The 21031-nt window shown below is 63.8% G+C and overlaps 1 protein-coding gene across 1 annotated transcript in view; it reads right to left on the bottom strand.

Moving 5' to 3' along the window:
* Window positions 1-2839: 2839 nt before the first annotated feature.
* The window catches only part of LHPP (phospholysine phosphohistidine inorganic pyrophosphate phosphatase), a 119029-nt gene continuing 100837 nt past the window's right edge, over window positions 2840-21031 (bottom strand). The window contains exon 7 of the mRNA XM_047824347.1: window positions 2840-3729. Coding sequence (XP_047680303.1) covers window positions 3633-3729 — 97 coding nt within the window. The 3' untranslated portion in view covers window positions 2840-3632. The remainder of the gene's footprint in view (window positions 3730-21031) is intronic.

Genomic DNA, 21031 nt, shown 5'->3' with positions numbered 1-21031 from the left:
GGCCCAGGGATCCTGCCTTGTGTGCGTCCCCCCCACCCCCAGGAGGGCACAGAGCGGCCCTAGACAGACCCCAGCCCCTCGCATCCCCTTATGTGTCCCTGGCTGGGCCCCCGCCTCACGCCGGCTTGCCCGGCAATGGCCACCCCGCTGCTCACCCTGTGCCGCCCCCGGTGGCAGGGCGCTGGGCTCGCCGGGTGGCACTCTGCCCTCCTCCGCCCTGCCGTCAGGTCCGGCTGAGGGCCCTCTACGGTGCCCTCCCTCGCACCGGGCCAGCTCACCCCTGCCTCTGATGTCAGGCAATGGAGAGAATCAGAGCCCCAAGCTCCCCAGCACCAAAGCACACGTGCAGGACAATCCAGGGCGTATCAGAAACCTTCTTCTCATGGAAGGACGGCCGAAAGGAAACACCCCTCAACAGTCACTGTGGTCAGACCCTGAGTGACTCTGGGTTTCTTTTTAGACCAGTATGTCATCTAAACGGGATGCTCCTGAGGGAGAGAAAAGGTAAGCCCACCGTATAGTCATGCTGAGGCGGGAGCTGGCACCGTGAGTCCCCAGGAGGCGCACGCGTGTTCCTCCCCGCGTCCCCACCTCTGTGCCCCTGTCTACCCGAGAGGGGCAGCGCTGGCCCCACAGGAAGGCCCAGGCCTCGTGCTGAGGCCTCAGACTCCTGGCCCAGTTCCCAGCCTCAGGTCACATCCTCCTTGGCCCTCCCACTGCCACGCGGCCTCCTTTCTCTCCTGGGGGAGCTTGGGGGGCGGGCCGCCCTTGCCCCACCTCAGGGTCGCCTGGGAATTTCTGGGCATCCGGATCCAGCCGGCCCTGGACTTGGAGACGATGTGAGACAGAAACCCTCCTGCTAGGTGATGAACCCCGTCTGAATCCGGTTTTCCCAGGCGCCGGGTGCAGCCGGGGCCGGTCCCACGTGGACGCGCGTGTTGGAACGTCTGGGGGTGGGTGAAGCCCTTTGCCCCCGAAGAGGTGATACTGCACAGACTGTCCTCCTCTCTGCCCCTCCCCCCCCCCGGAAGGGGTTCTGGTCGCCCCCAGAACCTGGAACGTCCTGCTGGGCAGTGTGGTGGGGCCCAGACCACTGCCTCACTCCGGGGATAGGCCGGAAGGGCACGGGGGGCCAGCCTGGCGCGTTCCTTGGGTTTGCGGGGTCCATTTCTCGGCAGCAGCTCCGGGGTGGGCTCCTGACCGAAGGGTTTTTAGGCCACTGCCGGCCCTGAGCTCCGGCCCCGCCCCATAGCCGATGGCTTTGTCAGTCTGTGGCTTAACTGTCCCCCAACCCTGCTGGGAAGGAGGAGCTACAGTGGGCAGCCGGGAGGCCCCGGGGGTGAGGGACCATCACCCTGAGTGGCAGCAGGACAGGGGCCATCACCCCAGCTGGGTGACAGGGCGTCCTGGAGGGGCCTGGTCCCCCGCAGGGCTCGGGGTGCCCGTTAAGGAAAGGAAGCCACCCCTTTACAGATCGGGCAGCCGAGGCTCCGAAATTGTCTCCCTGGCGTTAGGGCTGAATGCACCTCAGTCCCAGAGAACGTGTCGTCTCCAGAGGGAGGACGCCAGTGTGCGGGCTCACCTGGGAAGTCACAGCCAGCGGGCCACCACAGGCCACCCCCGCGGAAGGCCTGTGGGAGGGACTAGGGAGGACATGGACGTGGGTCGGACCTTGGTTCGAGTCTCAGCTCGGCCCTTACTACTGTCAGCCTGTGGGCGGGTCCTTGCTCTCCACACCTCCGTTTCCTTGTCTGTAAAGTGGGGTTCGCTGAACCCACAGCCCAGGGGCACCACGGTTTTCACCCAGACCCAGCAGCCGTCTGCGGCCCCCAGAGCTGTCCCTCAGACACTTCCCCGCCCCCACTCCCGGGCGGCAGGCACAGAGAACACCAGCCTCCCGTATCCGCCGCAGACCCCTGTGGACAAGGACAGCCTGTGAAAAAGAAAAGGAAGAAAAAAGGAAAACCAAAGACCCACGAGGCAAACTGACCGGAACGTGGCAAGCCCGTCTCCTGGACGTTGGCCCCCAAGCCCTGATGAGCTTAGCCCACCGGGTGCCGGCTGATCTAGCAAGCTGTAATTAGGGGACTCTGTCGAGGCACAGGCAGTTTGCATATTTTCCAGCTAATAGGCCAAACGCCCCTCCTCCCTCGGCCGCCAGTGACACCAGCCCCGCCAGTGGCCTCTCATCTTGATGAAAAGGCCTGGCCACTGGTTCCTCTTAATCCTGATTTAATGGTGGCCGGCCTGCCCGGGGACGACAGCACAGCCCCCGCCGGCCCTGGACCTCCGTGCCAGGGGGCTCAGGGTTCAGGGTCCGGCCTTTTATCCTGCCTCTGCCTGCGCTCCGTGGAAACCCTGTTGTGGAGGACCCAGGGCTTCCTTTATGCGAAGTCGTCTCCCAAGACCTATCCGTCTTGATAGGATCGATCGGAGGGGAATCCTGGATTCTCCAATCGGTCTGGATTGATCTGAGGAGAAACACAGCAATCAGGTTATCTGTTGGGCTGATTGATTCCGAAACCTGAAACCCAGGCTGTGAGCGAATTCTGGAAGCCTGTGGCTCACCACCACCGTCCACAGGGCTGCCCGTGACAGTGGGCCAACATTTGCCCCAGTCGACCCGGTCCCCCGGTGGGGCCGAGGGCGGCCTGCTGTCCCCGCAGGGCCCCCGTTTCCCGGACGGGGTTGGGGCACGTGAGATGTCTCGGGAGCCCTGGGGCTCTGGCGCTCAGTGGTTCAAGTGCACGGCAGGACCAGGCCAGTGCCCAGCCCTGTACAGCCCTCCCCACCCCCAGGCTCTCCCGGAGTCGAATTCTGAGTCAAAGCCGGAGTCGGCTGTAGGTCAGGGCAGTTTATTCAACCCACAGTTGCCCCTGCAGACACCGGGCATGACACATTCAAGTCGGTCGAGTTAGAAGCACCCTATGTGCCTGCAGCCTTGATCCCAGTGGTTACAAGTCTTGCTCTGTAGGACGGCGTCTTCGGTGCCCCTGGGAGCTGCCCCAGCCTCTGGCTCCAAGATGACTTGTAGGGTAGGGAAGGCAGTGGGCTGTCGCAGTTGGCGGGGGGTCGGGGGGGGGGAGATGGGTGCTAAGTGGCCACTCTGACTCTGGGTGGGGGCCGGGAGGTGGGCAGGGGTCGCTGGGTGGTCCCAGGGAGGCTGGCTCAGCTCTGTGCTGTGTGGACCGTGCAGGAAGCCCCTGCCTTCTCCAGGCTCCTCACTCGTGAGAAGAGAACGTTTGGTAGAGATGCAGTGGGAGGTGTCCCAGTCCCCGTAGGTGGAGCGTTTACAGGACCAGGTGCGGCTAGGGAGTTGTGGACCTGGGATTCGGGGTGTCCCCGGAGCACCTCCAGCCCATACCCAGAGGGTTCCTCTGAGCTGGCTCCCAGACAGGTCTGTCCTACCCTCCAACCTCACTACGGGGAAAGAACATCCCGGAAAGAACAGCTCTCCGCGGGGGGGTTGGGGGGAAGCAGAGGGAGACAGAGGAAGGAAGTGGGCAGCCAGAGGTGCCTGGCTGGGACCTTCTCGCCTGCCCATCCGGGGCCAAGGGCAGAGGGCAGGGCCTTGGGTGGCCCGGGCACTGGGGGAGGGGAGGAACGAGGCCGGGGCGACCCTACGAGGCTCATCACTGGTGCGCGTACTGCAACAGCAGGTCCACGGCCTCTGCCAGGTTGTCCACGTACCCATCAGCCTTCACTTCTGGATGGTGCTCGTCACTGGGCCTGGAGAGCAGGGCTACAGGTTAGACCGTCGGTGACCCCTCTTTCTCCCAGCTTCTAGTACAGGCCTGGCCTGCCCTTGGGAAACCTCCAGAACCTTCTGCGCCCGGCTAGCAGATGTGCCCCCCCCGCCCCCCCAATCCCGGCGCACACGTTTCCCCTCCTATTTCCAAACCCCTTCCGTTGGAGCAGAGTGACCACAGACCCCTGCTCCGTCCCTGCTTCCGGCAGAAAAGTCACACCCTTGACAGTAGGGCCATGAGCTCAACCCACTCGGAGCGCCTTCCCGCCCACACCCTGGGGGGGTCCCCCTGCCATCTGGTTACTGTCCTCTGAGGTCACTCCCACGAAAGGGGGGGGGCTTCTGGCAAAGCAGCTCTCTGCCTGGGATTTTGGGGCCTAGAACCTTCCAAAGCCTTCGTCCCCTCCCTAGACAGCGCCCGAGGTCTGGATGGACACTGAGCACAAGGGAAGTGTGACCACGCCAGAAACGCAGACACCTGTGGGCCCCCACGGCACCAAGGGGGTCCCACATAGGGGGGCTCCTGGAAGGGGGGCCGTGGCCTGAGTCCTGAGGTGGAGCAGGGCTGCAGGTGGGCACGTGGGAGCAGAACCGTGATGGGACTGGAGGCCTAGCCGCGGGCTCCTAGGGACACCCCGACGGTCTGGACGGCATGGGAGGGGCTGGGACCTCGTCCTTGGGGCTGTGAGCCGGAGACTCAGGTCCCGGCCACCAGAAGCCCCCTCCCCAGTGCTCTAGCTCGAGCCCGGTGGCAGCGGGGGGGCGGGGCACCCCTCTGCCACCCCACACTGTGGGACCTGCTCCTCAGATCCCCCCAGGTCACCACCTCGGAAGCTCCCATCCTGGTCTGGAAGGAAGTGGTTGACACGGGTTCTGACGACACCCTAAAAGCCAAACTGTCCCTTTTGAAGGGTTTGGTTTTTGCAAAGCACTTTTACCCTGAAACGGCTGTCCTTTTAGAGCAAGGGAACCTACTTTTCGTTTTAAAGGGTCGGCCCGGTGGCTCCCCCGGGGCTGCGGAGGCCCCAAACTGAGAGCCTCGGAGACAACACAAGAGGGTGAGTGCGTGGGACCCCCCCTCCCCCCCCCCCCTCCCCCACCCCCCCCCCTCCCCCACCCCCCCCCCTCCCCCACCCCCCCCCCCCTCCCCCACCCCCCCCCCCCCCCCCATTGGGGCCAACGACTCGAGCAAGAATAGCTCTCATGTCAGGGCAGGTATCCCAGGGGATTATTTCATTCTTGCCATCACGGCCATAACCCGACGGATGCGGGGACTGAAGATCTGTGTCACCCCGCGTCAGTGCCGATACAGGTACGGGTCACCGTCAAAGGGTTGTATGTGGCCTGGCCACTTAGCGAACCGTGCGTTGGCCCCTCCTTGCGACCCACCAGTTTCACTCCTACGTGTGCACACATGTTCCCCGAAGGGCACGGACCAGAATGTTCCTAACGGCTTCGGTCACGATGGCAAAAAGGGGGGAAACGGCACAAACGTCCGGCAACAGGGCCGCGGAGAGACAGGCGGCGGGAGGTGCGCGCGTCGGAACACCGCGACGCCGCGATGGCGCCACTCAGAAGGCGCTGCTGTCTACGCTGCGGCGTGGCTGGGCCCCACGGGCAGCACGACAGGCTCAAGGAACCCAAAGTGGATGACCCACTTCTGCCAAGTTCAGGAATGGGTGCCACCAGTCTCTACAGGGCAGACGCCAGAAGATGGTTACTTCTGGGGGGGGGGATGATCGAGGGTGCTGGCCACGTTCTAGATCTTTACCTGGGTGGTGGTTACAGGGGTGGTGCGGAGGGCAAAACCCATCACCCTGCTCGTTTTTAGTGTTCTTCGTATACACGCATATGGGTACGTAACAAAAAGTCACGTGTAATGCAAATCATATGACAAGTACAAGGCACCTATTTCCCATCACCGCACCTGTTCTCTGTGGCCCCTGGGCCAAACCCTGCCTGCAGCCTGCTTTTGTGCAGCCCTCCAGCTACTGTAAACAGAAAAGAATATGCCAGGGGTGCCTGGGTGGCTCAGTAGGTTAAGCATCCCACTCTTGATCTCGGCTCCGGTCATGAGCTCACGGTTCGTGAGTTCGAGCCCCACATCAGGCTCTGTGCAGCCGGTGCAGAGCCTGCTTGGCATTCCCTCCCCCTCGCCTCTCTCTCTCACAGAGTGCCCGCTCTCTCTCAAAATAAATAAATTTTTAAAAAATATGCAGCATGTGGCTCCCAGAGCCTCGACCGGCCCCTACTCCCTGGGCCCCTGCAAAGAAGGCCTGCAGACCTCTGGTTCTGGCCACCCGCCATCCCGGAGCCTCTCCGTTTTTTTCCACCCAGGATGGCGCTCACGCCTCCCAACCGCCCAGGGTTTCTGTGGACAGCCCTTCCTGCAGGAGGCTCTCCGTCCTCGGAGAGCCAGAACTCAGGCCCTCCCGCCGTCCAGAAGCATCCGGTGGGTGCTACTGGCCATGCCCGGCTCCACGGCGTGCCGGTGCCCCTCCCCAGTACAGACTGACGGGCAGGGGCGCCCGGTCACCCCAAGGCTGCTGACCTGCCCCCAACACTCAGGTCCCCGAGCAGGTAGGGGAGGGGATTCTTCTCCGAGCAGCTCTGAGCCCAGGGCTCAGCAAGGCGGGCGGACGGTGGGCGGGGAGGGCCCTCAGAGAGAGAGGAAGACAGAGCACCTGAGCGGCAATAAACCCGACCCTGGCGACTGTCTCCCTGCCTCAGTTTCCTCCTCTGCGCCCCGAGGATGAGCCTGGCTCCACCCTCCGTCCGCCGTGTGACCGTGGGCAAGCACCTTACGCCTCTGTGCCTTGGTGCCCCTGTCTCTAAACTGAGGTAGTAACAGGTGCAGGCACGGGCCCTGCCAGGGGCGCGGCAGCCGACAGGAGCGGGTGCGGGTGTTCGGCGCCATTACCCGTGAGAACCCGATGCGGTGTGGGTGCTGGCAGGGAGGTGGAGTGGCAGCCCGGCCTTGGGCCCCGTCCTAGGCACACGGGCTGGTGGGGGGACAGACGTCAGTATACGGGGCACAGGGAAGACCTAGGGGGTGCCAGGTAGCCACAGGCATTGGAGTGAGAGGGGCAGGCGGGCTGGGACCAGGACCGCAGGGGGATGTCCCGGCCACCTGGAGCCCCGGCAGCCCCCGCACCAGTGAGGGTGCAGCTCAGGGGGCCTCGCAGATGTGCCTGCAGGAAGCGGCCGGCAGGAGGCCAGGCGCCTGGCGGGCATCACTGCTCCCTGCCGCCAGGCCCCGCCGCTGGTCTCCCCTCTTGCTTGGCCTGTGTGCACGAGGTTCGAGTCTCGCACCGGCCTGGACGTGCCCTTTGGGGCTTCCTTCAGCCACCCCTGGGGCCCGGGGGCCGCTCCACGGCCCTGTTCCACCCATGAGGGGGTTACCAGGGCCGGGGGGGGGGTACAGCCAGGCCGGGCCGGCTTCAGACTGCACCTGTCCAGGTGGTGACCCTTGGGCCCTGCTCCACATTCCCAACCCCAGTCCCCGTGGCACTCCCAGCTTTGCTCCCCGATGGCAAGGCCAGGGTGGGCTGCTCAAAGGAACCAGACTTCTCCCAGCAAACCCCCACCCGGCTCATCATCCAAGTCCCTGGGTGGCTGGCCCCGGCTGCCCTCCTCAGACACCTTCCCCGGGCCCCCGGGCCCGTTCAGTCAAATGAACTCGACCCTGAGAAGGAACGAGAAATCTGCCCGTGAAAGAAGATGCTTTATAATGAGATTCTCACCAGCCTCGCTCGGCATACGGCACCTAGCCGAATGGCATACGTGGCTAATTAGGTTTAATTACGTATCATTTAAATTCAAGAATCCGTTAAAAGAAAGGACGGCATTAGCAGCCGGCCGGTGTTTGCCAACACACAGAGGAAATCACGGACTTTTATGTCTTAATTGCGTGACGCTGCCGTGGGCTGTGGCTCCCCGGGAGCCGGGGTTCCAGGAGGGGGCCGGTTCTGGGCCGCCCGCCCTCAAGTCCACCGGGCAACTGCGCTCTGTCCAACGGGGTAAGAGAGCGCCCTGCTCCGTGCTGGCCAGTGACCTGTGACCTGCAGGGCCTCAGAGGCACCACACTGCAAAGGCTGAACCAGGAAAGCCACCAAAGATGTGCCCCTTGGCAGTGGGAAGAGAGCAGAGAGGGTGATGGAGAAAGGGGCCGAGAGACCCCTCTGGCCTGGAGCAGGCCCTGCCAGGACAGAACAGGATGTGGGGGGACGGACAGAAGGAACCAGACAGATGCACACACACAGAGGAAGGAAGAGGAGGATGGAGAAACTGAGGCAGAGAGGGAGGAAAGAGAAACAGGAAAGTCACGAGCAGGGGGACAGAGAGACATGGGGGAGGGTGACGGAGAGAGGGGAGAGAGGGGTGGAGGGAAGGGGCAGAGACACAAAGGAGACAGCGAGGATGCACAAAGTCGGGGCAGGGTCGGGGGATCGGACCCCAGTCTCCCGGGCAGAGCGGACGGCCTCAGTGGCCCTGCTGCGGACCACGTATGCCCTGTTCACCCCCCCCGCCCCTCTGTGACTTAGGGGGGCCCCCTTTCCCTGTACCCCCTGCACCCCTCCCCAACGTGCCCTGCTCTGCCCACCACGAGCTGTCTCTTGCCTCTCTGCGCCCCAACTTCCTCCTCTGTATGGTGGGCACGTGACTCAAGGCGGCTCTGAGAATCAAGTGGGCTTGTGACAGAACCACCTGGGCTGCCCCCTCCCATCCTGCCCTCGGCCCTCCCAGGCTCATAGGGCGAGAGCTCTGAGGGCACTTACAGGGACCTGCGGGGTCAGGGAAACTTCCAGAAAAGGGGACATGAAGTCTGGATTCTCCCCATGCCTCGTCCTCACTGCCCTCCAGAGGCTGGCGTGGAAACATGGGTCCTTGGGGACGTCACCCCGAGGCGGGAGCACGCGGCCCTCGGGTCCCGGCCCGAAGAGAGCAGCAGAGGCAGATTCCCAGGTGGTGCCCTGCAGAGGGCCAGCGCGTCCCTCCCTGCCCTCCCGGGCTCCTTGGGTGGCGTTCGCGTGTCTCTGGCTGAGCCCAGAGCCTGTGGGTCGATCACGGCAGCTTCCTCAACTGCTCCTCTGCTCCCACCTCTGCCCCTGTAAACTCTGGTGGCGCCCAGGCCACAGCCCGGCTCCTCAGATGAACCCATCGTCACCGGTGCCACCCGGCACCCAGCCACCCGGCCTCTGGGGCCGGCTGCCCTTCGGGCATCCCCTGCTCTCCCAGCACCTCTGTCCACGCTGTGGCCAGGAACGCTCTTCACATCTGCTCCAGCTGCAAACTCCTACTCACCCTTCAAGACCCCGCTCCCTCGTTCCCACCTCCAGCTCTACCCCACGCGGCCAGCTGCGCTGTCCTTTCTGAGCGCTCGGCACTTGCGACCCCCATGCCGTTCTGGTAGGTGCTCCGCTGACCCGGGCCGCCCAGAGGGAGGAGCCCGGCTTCCTGCCCTCGGTGGTCGCCCACGCGGGCCTGGCACACAGCAGGCACCCAGGAAGTGCCCGCCGTCGAGTGAATGAACAAAGGCCCCCACCCGGGCAGGGCGCCGCCTGTCATTAGCTATTCCTCCCCCTCGTGCCCTGTGAGCAGAGGGAAGGAGGCAACGACAGGGGCAGAGAACAAGGCCGGTCTGTGCCCTGGCCAGGGCAGCTTTACAGGGACAGTCTTTGTACCGGCCGGAGAGAAATGGCGGCCAGACCCCCCACCTCCGTGCCCGCCTGCTTCCCCGGGGCCCACAAGGGGCCGGCGCGGGAGCCACTGCGGGGACCCGGGTGCAGCTTCCCCTCGGGGACTTGCTGAGGGCCGGCGCCCAGTGGCAGGCCCGCCTCCCTGCCCTGCTCTGCTCCGGGGCAGGGCGTGACAGAGGGCGCGACACAGGCCCCCTAGGCCGGAGGCCACCACGGGGGGAGGGGCCCACGTGTCCTTGTCCCAGATTGTTTGGGAAGAGCTGGGCCCTGGGGGCAGGCCAGCCAAGTGGATTCAGGGCACAGGGCACCGGCATCAGAGTGACGCCAACTCGGGCTGTGCTGACGAGGCTGGAGGGAAGGACAGAGGGTGCCGTGGGGCCAGCGGGGACACGGCTGGGCTGAGGGCCCAGGGTGTGTCTCCATCTGAGCCACCGGGGTCCAAGACCCCGGGGGCCAGAGTATGGCCTCCTGCAAATGCCTCCCCCCGGCCACCTGCTGGCCGGGATGCCAGGAGAATGGCAGCCTGCCGGGAGCCACTGGGGCAGCCAGCCACCCCCTGACCTGGGCCAGTGACCTCGCGGTGGGGTGGCGGGAGGGCAGTTGGCCTCAGATCTCCGATGGGCTGCTTCTATCCCTCTGCCCCCTGGGCTGGCTCGGGACCTGGGCTCCGGAGGTGGGGTGGGTGGGCCCGGCCCAGACGGGCACCTCCAGGAAAACACTGGGCCCTCTGCTACCGGAAGCCGGTCCCTGCGTGTGGCCGAGGTCCGTGGGGCCCCTCCTTCACGAGGGGCCCCAGCCTTCCGTCCCTGTCCTCACTCAGCCCTCGGGCCTGTGCCCCTCTGCCTAGGCCCGGCTTGTGCGCGGGTCAGCCCCGGGCCCCTAGACCTCGCCGCACCAGCTCACGCAGACTGGGGGCTTCTTGACCTGCTTGGACATCACACGGGGAGAAAACACCGACATAAAGCTCCAGGCCGGAGAGAGTGCTTGCCCCGGACCCCCGTGAGGCCCACGGCTCCCAGGCCGGGGGAGGAAACGGGAACACACTTCTGCTGGCCGGGACCTCTGCTGGGGTGGACGTGGCTGCACGTCACGGCTCCCTTCCCTGGCGGGCGCGTGGGTCTCCCCTCACCTGGCCGCCTGCTGAGCTGTAACGAGTGGGGGTGGGGAGGGACAGAAGGGAACCGCCCGGCCTCTGGGCCGCCTCATGCTGCCTTCCTCCCACCAACGCCCTTGAACCTCGGGTGACCAGGCCCCTCGCGGAACTGACGGTGGAGCCTGGAGCCTCACATCGATGGAGGAGGGGGCACGGGGGGCACGGGCATCGCAGGCCGGCCGTCTCCCCGTCCCTCCACCTCTGCTCGTCAAGACAGGTAGGGTCCCACGCCCGCCAGCTGGGAAACACGCCCACCTGCATGTGCACCTGTGGCCCGTGGTCCGTCCACCCCTCATCTGGATATGGTGGTGAGCGGGGGTGAGGGGCGGGGCTGGGCTAACCGGACACCCCCAGAGCCCGGAACCCTACCCTGGCTGACCCGTCCTCCAGCCGGGAAGGACCAGAGTCTCTCCCGGCGGAAGGAAGCACCTGCGGGATCAACCTCGGGGGCGCTGAGCCCTGGAGGGTAAACTGAGGCAGGGAAAGCACTCGCCACAGGCCAGACCTCCCCCGACCCCGGCCAGCAGGCAGGCTCCAGGATGCAAGCAAAGCACGCCCGGCTTGGGGGACAGGCAAGTGGCCCAGAGGCTACACCCCAAGAACGAGGGCACAGACGTGTGCCGGCCCCCACCTGTTGCGGGTGGGCTTGGAGGAGAGTCTCCCCTGTACCCTGCACAAGGGCCCGTGAGCTGGGCACTGTGACTCGCCGTTCTGGAGGTGACGGCACAGACGTATGAGAGGAAGGCACGTGCCCGAAGCCGCCAAGTGGTAAATGGCAGAGCTGGGACTTAAACCTCACGCGTCTGGCTTTCTTGAAAAGTTAAACCCGGTTCATCGTCGTGATTCTTCCCTTGGCACACAGGACAGATTCTGCAGCTGGGAATCGCCAGCGTGCTGGTCGACCTCCGGCCGGACGGAGGGGCCTTTGGCTCAGCTCCGGGACAGAGGTGGGTGCTGGGAAGTGCCTGCCACCTTCGACAACGGCAGTGAGGACAGCACAGTGTCGGTGGAGAAGGAGAGAAAAGGCACGTTCGCACCGGAGCCACACGCAGCCTCCCCCACGGCTGGGCACGCCCAGCAAAGCCACGGAGCGCCGGGACACCCTTTCATCCGGGCCTTGTGGTCACCAGCACCTGGGGCTGGGCCAGACTAGGGGCGCGGTCCAGCCAGGCAGAGGGTAGTGGGGGCCCGAGCCCAGCCCCGGAGGGATGTCACCCTGGACCCTGGCACCCCCCCCCCCCGGGGGGCCACTCGGTCCACAGGGAGGAAACGGGCCTGTTTACGGTAGGTTTCGGCCTGTGGCGCCCCATCAACCAGAACCCACCCCACGGCGCCAGCTGCTTCCTGTGCGGCTCTCACCGCCCATGGTGCTGACAACAGACTGGAGACACGCTCAACGCAAGCGGTGGCCCCACATCACCGCCGGCTGGTGTGGTGGCCATCTTGAGAGATTCCCGCACCCTGACGAGAGGGCCCCAGAACCCCCGATGCTGGCTGGAGCCCCCACGCCAGCCTTGGCTCGATTCACATACACGGTGAGGCCACAGTCACAGACCAGTGGCCTCGGGACATGCTGGGTTGAGCCCACATCGTGTTTATCAACACCCAGCCTGGGCCAGCCCTGTACCTACGTGGCCAGTCCAACGAAACCCCGAGAAGCAAGCTCTCTGTGCCGCAGGCAAAGTGGGCTCCCGTGCCCGCGCCCGAGGGCCGGGTCCTGAGCAAAGTCCTGGTGCTGGGAACAGAAGCACAGGCAAGCGGAGGGAGGGCTGCACGGAAGCGGTGATCGGGCCAAGCAGTCGGGCAGGGCGCCCTAACTCCTGCGGCCCCCCCACCCCCGCCAAGACCAGATCCACCCCTCCTACTGTGGCCCACGAGCTGGCCCTGGCCCTGCCGGCCACCCCCGCCCCCCCGCCGCGACTTCGGTGTTCATCCTGTCCCGTCCCCCAAACCGCCCGTGCCACCACCTAGAACGCCCTCGCGCCCCGGCTCCCTCGCAAAGCCCGACTCAAGGGGGCTCTAGGACCCATCCTACCCCTGAGTGAACACCTATAGGTTCTCTGGGACATAGGTCCAGTGAATCCAGCTGCGATCTTCCGGAATGGGGGCCTGGCATTGTCATGTGAGAGGACCCCGAGGCGGGTAGCTCTGTCAGGCCCGAGCAGTCGGCCATCACACACCCCGTGGCTCCCACAGGTCGTCCAAACAGCGGGCGGCTTCTCTTTTCTTCCCTCGATCTGTTCCCAGAGAGCGTTTCAGGCCTGCTGCCCCTGGAGGCCCCTGATCACAACCACGTGCGGGCCTCAGGCTTCCCGCTCGGGCAGGGGTTGGACAGGGGCGTGGGGAGGGCCGGGGGCCGCCAGGCCAAGTGCGTGTGGCCCTCCCACCGTCCTGGCCCGGTGGGCCTGGGAGAGGGTGTCTGAGCAACGGGTTTGGACCGGGCTGGCCGTGCCCACCGTATGGCCTTGGCCAGACCACTCAGAGCCTCCCATCTGGGGCTGGGGCCGAGGAGACCCCCCCCCCCCCCGGGGGGCTGTGGTGGACCGTCCGTGAGATGATGCAGCCGGCCCAGGGCGCGGCCCACAGCAGATGCGCCATCCGGGTGGATGGACGGACAGCGTGCGTTGGACTGGGGTGGGTAAGAACCCCCGCGGGGCCGCTCCGGCCGAGGAGAGGGGCAAGGCCCACAGCGGCTCCGTGTCTGGAGAGCGGGCACCATCTTTGGGAGAAGGTCCTGAGGGCCAAGTAGCTCCAGGGAGCTTTTCCCCCGGGACTGTGGACAGAACCCAGCCGGGCCGCCAGGCGTGAGCACCATGCCCCTGCTCGGCGGGCGTTGAGCGCGGTGCCAGACCTGCAGAGATGCCCGTGTGGCCGTGCCCGGGGACAGGCGGCAAGGGGCCGCGCTGGACTCCTTTGAGACAGACAAGGGGCGGCCACTGGGGAGCTGCTGACCCAGCCTATGCCCCCCCTATGAGCCTGCCCTCGGGGCCCACTTCTCCAAGCCCATGGGATGCTCTATTCAGAGTATTATTCATAATAGTGACGGTCACCGACAGCCCTCTGCCTCCAGGGACTCGGCAAGGGCCCCGGCCCGGCACGCTTTAGCGGCTTTGGTTTCCACAGCAGCCCAGGAGGTAGGTGCCACTGCCCCATCTTACGGCTGGCAACCCGGAGGCCCAGGGAGGGTGGGTGGCCTGCCCGGGGGTCACTGAGCGGGGTCCCTGTCTGCCTCCCCAGCCTGCAGCGTGGCCTAGACCTTCCCAGGAGCCCGCGGGGCTGGGCTAGCGAGCAGCAGGCAGGGGCTCACCTAAAAGGCTCGCTCTGGCGGAGGGACGGGCCCTCTGGGGGCTGGGCATCTGGCCTCGCGCAGAGGAACCCCCGACAGCTGTTCGGAATATTTTGATAAAAACATGTCGAACACCTGGTGTGTGTTTAGTTTTCCACCAGCCGGCCCGGCCCCCGGCAACATGCTCGCCAACGGCCGATTCCCCCGAGGAGTCTGTGTGCGCTCCCACCCGGGTCCTCGGGAGCGCAGGGCGGGGGCGCTCACTCCCGGCCTCCTCCCCCCGCAAGCGACCACATTCCCCCCTCTCCTCCGGAGGCTGGACCACGGGAGGCCAGGGACACCCCAGGGCTAGCCCAGCGACCCTGGCTTTGCACACTCAGGTCTCATGCGGTGGCCCAGGAGAGAGGGAGGGTGCAGGGAGGTGGTGACCCCCTCCCAGAACTCGGCTCATCGAAGGCCCGGTGTCCTCTCCACCACCACGTGCAGACCTAGGTGGCTGGGCTGGGGGGGATCTTGTTGCTGAAGGCGGGGGGGGGGGGGGGGCAGTGCTACAGGTGGGGCGCTGGGCTGGCACTTCCTCAAGCTATTCTGGGAGGCGGCACCAATGTGCCCCCTTGATACAGGAAGACAGAGGCTCAGGATGGATCAGGAGGCTCACCCCCGAACTCTGTCCTGATTTGTCTGCTCAGGAGGAAAGTCTCCTGAGTCAGGGTGCCCCGGGCTGACCAGCCGGGCCGCTCCTCCCCGGCGGCTGTTTCGGGTCCAAAGCGTGAGACAGTGCAACCTGACCCGAGAAACGCGGTTTCGTGAACCCCAATGCCTTCTGGGGGCTCACATGGGGACTCTGGGGACTCACCTCGGATCCACCAGCCTTCACCTACTTTGTGCCTGTTCCGCTCACAAAGGGTGAAAACGGGCACTTCACAAACCAGGGGGTCCACGTGGCCGCTGCATGCGTGGAAAGGTGCCCAGCGTCGCGTGGCCGGGGGAGTTACAGGCAGCACACAGCACGCACCCCCAGAATGGCCGGGGTGGAGGATACTGAGTGCTGGCAGGACGGGGCACCGGGAACCCTCGCACGTGGCTGGCAGGAGCACAGATAGTGTGGCACTCGGGAAAACGCGGCTCGGCAGATACCCCCTTGCTGGGAGCACAGGCGTGCCGCGTGACCTGGCGATTCCATCCTGGGCACGTGCCCCGGGGGAAATGAGACCGTGTTCACCGGGGAGTGTAGACCGGAACGTTCTGCCAGCTCTGTTCCGAATGACCCCAAACGAGAAACGACCCAGGTGCCCTGCAACGGCAGCACGAATGAACCGCGGTCTAGTTGTTGGACGAAACACACGGCAGTGAGAAAGAACAGGCTTCTGCCGCAAAGAACAACGTGGATGAAATAAAGAGCTGTTTCCAGCGTCTCGGGCAGCTCAGAAAGGCACACGGTGATGTGTACACTAGGACAGCCAGAGAAAGTTAGCGACCTGGTTCAGAAACCATAGTAAAGAAGAGAGGAAAGATCTGTACCACAGGCCTGGGAATCTGAACAACAACAAAAATGTGGCTTTGAGTTCCCTGGCAGCCAAAGCAAAAAAGGGAAACCCTGTAGATTACACAGAAGCAGATGGTTGTTCAGGAAGGACAACCTTCCTAGCAGCACAGACCGGGAGGGTCTTGTCCCTGCCCGGTGGGAGGGTACGGTGAGGCCTGGCCCAGGGCCTGCACAGAGGAAACGGGCCGAGTGGGTCTAGCGCCAGTGCCCGGACCCCAGCATGCTCAAAAGTCCCGCCGAAGGCCAATGTGATTGCAAAGGACCCGAGACCCTCACGTGGAGAGGACTTGTGCTATCGTAAAGGGGCATCCTGGCCCCATGGAACGAGACAGTAAATGAAACACCGCATGCAATGCTGGGCACCGAGCACTGAAATGCGCTCTGTCGTGAGGTCCTCAGTTAACTGCCTGTCACTTACTAACCCACGGTCAGGAGCCTCCAGCACCACAAGGGACAGAAGAAGAAGCTGTATCCAGTTCACTCACAACTGGCTCCCGATGCCAGTTTCCATCCCGGAGCCGGGAAAGGGCATTCCGTGCCAGGCAGGGAGCGGGGCGCTGCTGGCCTGGCTCCCACCTGCCACCGAGTGCGGAGTGAGCTCCCCGTGCACAAAGGGAGGGAATGACACCCCCGCGACCTCACGGAGGCCGGTGGCGGCCATGGTGGGGGGTGCCTGGCTGCAGCATTTTGCACGCAGGCTGTGGACTTGTGTGGCCACGGCCCACCCCCCTGGGACTTCCCCTTCTGAGGTGCAGGGATGTGGACTGAATACCGAGTACAATGGTGTGTGTTAAGCCCCTAGGTGAGTGGTGGCCAGCACCGGGTGGGCTGGCCGGTAGTAGTTAGCGTGAGCACTCGGGAGGCCTGGAGGCAGCCGTGCCCTCACAGACCGGAAGCTGGGCAGCAGAGAAAGGGACGGAATCACACCATGCGAGGGGGCGGGGGGAGTGGGGGGGAGGGCGGGGCACAGACACTGTCCCCTTTGCCCCCCTCCTCCCCGGATCGCAAGCTGCCACTTTCTGTTGGAGGTCATCTGGTGTCGACGTTGAGATCTATAAAAAGAACCATGTTCTTTAACCCCATTCCTGGAAATCTTTCCTAAAGACGGAATTCTAAAGAGACCTCATACAGAGTCTGGCATGTGGTAGGTTTTCAATAAAAGTTTGCTGAGCCGAGGGGGGGAGAAAGTACTTTTAGAGATGCTTGTGACGGTGCTACTTATAACAAGAAAGGAACCGGCTCCGATGTCCGACCCCGGGGGAGTAACGAAGCCTAGTCCGGCTGACCCGCTCCATGAACCACGGCAGAGCTGTGAACCACAGGCAGGATGAAGGGGGAAAGCAGAAGAAGAGAGGGTTCTATGTGCCCACGCCTACGGTCGCAGAAGGGAGCGGGCAGGAAACCTGAGATAAACCGCCAAGTGCGGTGGGACCGCGGGTGGAGCCTTTTCTCTTTTTAACTTCCCCCCAAGGCTGCAGTAATGCTGTCTTAATGGCACACGTGATAATGAAAATACTCCCTTGTTTCGCCTTGCCACCGCTTCTCCAGAGGTATTGAAAAGGCCGGGAAGGTCGAGATTATGCGCCAGCCCGGACAGACGCGAGAGGCACAGCGGCCCGGCCTGGGCTGGGGCTCGCCAGCCACGGGGACGACAGTCCAGGCCAGCCCTGGCCCTGGGGCCAAACACCTGGCTGGGCTTACAAGTGCCACCTGCTCTGCAGAGCATTCCAGGTCATTACAGAGGGGGGGCCTGCCCGGGTGCACCAAGGTAACCCTGGGGGTGGGCCCTACCTGTAACGTCAGACACAAGTCACCGAGGACCACCCGGGGCTGGCTCCCCCCCGGCCCCTCTGTCCGGCCGCCAGCCCCTCGGGGGCTTGGACGGGTCCACACGCCCCACCTCCAGGATGGAGAGTCCCAAGGGGTCCGCCCAGCATGTCCATGGTGGCACCGCATTCCTGTCAACCCGGGGAGGACTGGGGATCTCATCTCCCAGAGACAAAGACACGGGAACAAGGGCTTTGCTTCAGGTCACGTGGCCAGCACGTGGTAGGGCTGGGACTTGGATCCCGGTTGTGACTCCATGGCAGCACCTTCCCTGAACCTGCCGGATGAAACACAACCAAGGGAAAAGCAAACGAGCCCCAAACCCCAAAGCTGAGGACCCGGAGGCCCAGGAAGGGACAGAGGCTGGCCCGAGGCAATCCTGCCAGGGCCCAAAACGAGGAGAGTATGTCCTCCTGGAGAGCTAGCCTAGATCTTGGCACCCGGGCTGCCTGCCACCCACACGGCAGAGGCCTGGGCAGAAGGGGGTCCCTGGGCTCCGTTCTTCCCGGGACCCTCTCTCTCCTGCCTGTACTTACAAACATGGGGGCTGGGGTCAGGGGAGGGGGAGGGGGCCCTCTTCATCCGTGCCTCATACAGAAGGGGAAACTGAGGCACAAAAAGGGAGAGCCTAGAGTGAACCAGCAGGGAGGCCAGTGCCCCTCCCCCATATTTATTTAGCACCTTCCACCCCGGCCAGGTTCCCCGAAAAGCTGACGGATGCCACCTCATTCGTCACAGTCCAGACGGCGCCTCGTAAATGGTCAAAGCCGCCCGCCCGGCGAGGGGGCCGTTCGTTCCGGCCCCCGGGGACGCCAGCCTGCCGGGGCGGCTTGCCCCACCGTGGGCCGACTGTGTGTGCGGGGACCCCACGCAAGCCGCCCCGGCTCCTGGCGGGCCGCTGTGCCCTGGGCGAGTCCTAGACGGGGTCTTGTTTTCGTCAGGCCCGTCTCCAGGAGGCAGGCAGATGAGCAGCTCTTCTAGGACATCGCACTGCTCTGATTTTCTGCAGACCCTAGTCCTGTCCCGCGATTTACTGGGAAGCCATAAACCAGCCCCACACGAGTCCGCCCTGCGGCCTCCAGAAAGCCCTGGAAACAGCTCCAGCAGGGTCCCATCTGCCATCATGGGCCGTGGGTGAGGAGGGTGACGGCCTCCCGATGCATTTACTCGGTGATCCGCAGGGAGACGCTGTCCTCTCTGCAGACGGGGAAACAGGCCCGGAGGGGGAACCCGGCAGCCCTCGCAGCTCAGGCTTCGGGGTCAGGATTTTCCCCAAGTCCCGGGACTGGCCCCATGACACACCTTCTCCCATACCGCCTTTCCCCCAGCGCTTTCCACCGGCGACCTTCGGGGCTCGCACCCTAGGAGCAGGGAGCACACAGCAGCCCTCCAGGGTAGGGGGGCAGGCGGTAGACTTCGCAGGACACGGCCAAGAGGAGGGCGAGGGGGGTGTTCAGTGCTGTTTCGGGGGTCTGGGCTTGTTAACTCAAGAGACGGAGCTGGAGGCACACCAGCTCCATTCGTGGAGACACGAATGCCTTTTTTTTTTTTTCTTTTTAGTGTTTATGTATTTTGAGAAAGAGCTCAAGCAAGGGAGGAGCAGGGAGAGACAGACGGAGAGAGAGAATCCCAAGCAGGTTCCGTGCTGCCAGTGCAGAGCCCAACGTGGGGCTCACACTCACAAACTGTGAGCACGTGACCTGAGCCGAAACCAAGAGTCGGACACATAACGGACTAAGCCACCCGGGGGCCCCGAAGTGCAGTGTATTTTAAGGGCTCAGGCACGCCAGGATTCGAGAACCAGCAGGCACTCGTCTGGTGACGGGTGGGAGGAGGGTACCAGGACCGGCTGCCTCGGGGTGCTGGGTGGGCTGGAGATCCAACAGGAAGCGGGGCCCTGGATGCCATCTACAATGCCGTCCGGGGCGCCAGAGGCCAGGCACAGGGCCCGGCACATGCAGGAACGCTGTCCCTCACTGGCCCCTCGGCCCGGGCACACGCCAGGACCACACTGTTCCATCCTGTCCCCACAACTGAGGCTTTGCGCTCCACTTAACAGCAGGTTAAGGCCTGCCTCGTTCTCTCCTCACCCCCACCCCCACCCCAGAGGCTTCCTTATGTACTTGTTTTCCATACAAACTTGAGGATTAACTTGTCCAGTGTGTTATGAGGTGGGGGAAGGAGAAGAGCAGACAGCCCTGATGATGTCTGGTCCCTAAACAAAGCTCTTCAGCAGGCAGAGCCCAATTTGTTCCTCGGAACCCTGGAAAGCGGAGGCTGATTTTCAAACCCGGCTGCTCAGGGGAAACTTAGAACCACCCACTGCCGTCAAAGCTGTGGGTGCTGCTAAAGCAGGACCCAGAGGGAAATTTGTAGCCCTGGATGTTTTTGTTACTAGAGAGCAAAGTGTCGAACCCGTCATCTATGCTCCCACCTTAAGAAACTGGAAAAAGAACAAAATAAACCCAAGACAGAGGAAGGAAATAATAAAAGATCAGAGCAGAAAGCGAGGAACTGGAAACAGGAAAATGACGGGGGACGTCAGGGAAACAAGCAGCTGGTTCTTTGAAAAGATTGCCTGGAAATGCTGACCCCTGAACCCTACCCCAGAGAGTTTTTCACTTGGTTGGTCTGGGGTCTGGCCTGAGGGCTGGGTGGTCTGATCTCCCCAGGTGCTTCTAATGGGCAGCTGGGCTGTCCCTCGGGCTGCCTCAGTTTCCATGCCTGCAGGACAAGGGAGGCAGCCCAGTGCCCAAGCCTGGCTGTGCGTGTGTTGGGCAAGTCCCTTCCCCTCCCCGGGCCTCAGCTTCTACACCAGACTTTGTCCTAGAGCTGACACGGCCACCTGTGCTGTGTGGAGCCCTGGCTTTCCAGAGGAACCTAGGACAACAGGGATGAGTCAGGCTCCCAGGGCAGAAGTCCTGCCTCCCCACCCCTTCCCTGGGGTGTCACAGACTCCTCCTTCCGGGGTGCAGGGTTTTGTCTTTTCTCCCTATAAGCCCCCACCCCGACCAGACACTCAGGACACCCTTGCATGCTGGGATGTGAACAGGATGTTCATTGATGGTCCGCCATGGGGGGTGTGCCTCCTGCCATGGGGGGGGGAGGGGGTGTGTCTCCAGCTCCATCTCTTGAATTAATGAGCCCAGACCCCCGAAACAGCACTGAACACCCCCCTCGCCCTCCTCTTGGCCGTGTCCTGCAAAGTCTACCGCCTGCCCCCCTACTCTGGAGGGCTGCTCTGTGCTCCCTGTGCAGAGAGCCGTGGAGACACGAAAGCCTCAAGCCTTCTGGCAGAAATTTCATGAAAGAATGGTGGCGGGCGAGATCTTTTCCGTCTGGGGCAGGTATCCGGCTTCCCTCTACGAGGTGGGCAACAGTGTGTGCTAAAACCACAGTCCCTTCCCTCACGTTATGAAGCACAGCCCACGCCAGGGACGCATTCTGTCCCTGATTTGCACAGCGATGATCTAGTCTTTGTTTTACGGATGAGGAAGCGGGCTCAGAAATGGGGGCCGCAAGCTCCCCTCGGTCCCAGAGCAGGCAAGTGGCCGTGCTGGGCTGTGACCCCGCTCTGTCTCCGGGTCCAGGGTCTCTCCCCTTCTCTCATCCGCATACCACTAGGCACCTCTGCTGGGACGGTTCCCCCCGCCACTTCCCCCCCTCCCCCAGCAGGTGTAGGGAAGCTCCAGACAGACAGAACAGACAGATTCAGGGTTCTGAGCCAGGAAAAGTTCTCTTGGCTCTGATGGTGCCTCCAGAGCTCAAGAAA

Source organism: Prionailurus viverrinus, chromosome D2, assembly GCF_022837055.1.
Source record: "Prionailurus viverrinus isolate Anna chromosome D2, UM_Priviv_1.0, whole genome shotgun sequence".
Classification (NCBI taxonomy): Eukaryota; Metazoa; Chordata; class Mammalia; order Carnivora; family Felidae; genus Prionailurus; species Prionailurus viverrinus.
The sequence above is the reverse complement of the archived record's forward strand: the minus strand, read 5'-3'. Positions and strand labels throughout refer to the sequence as shown.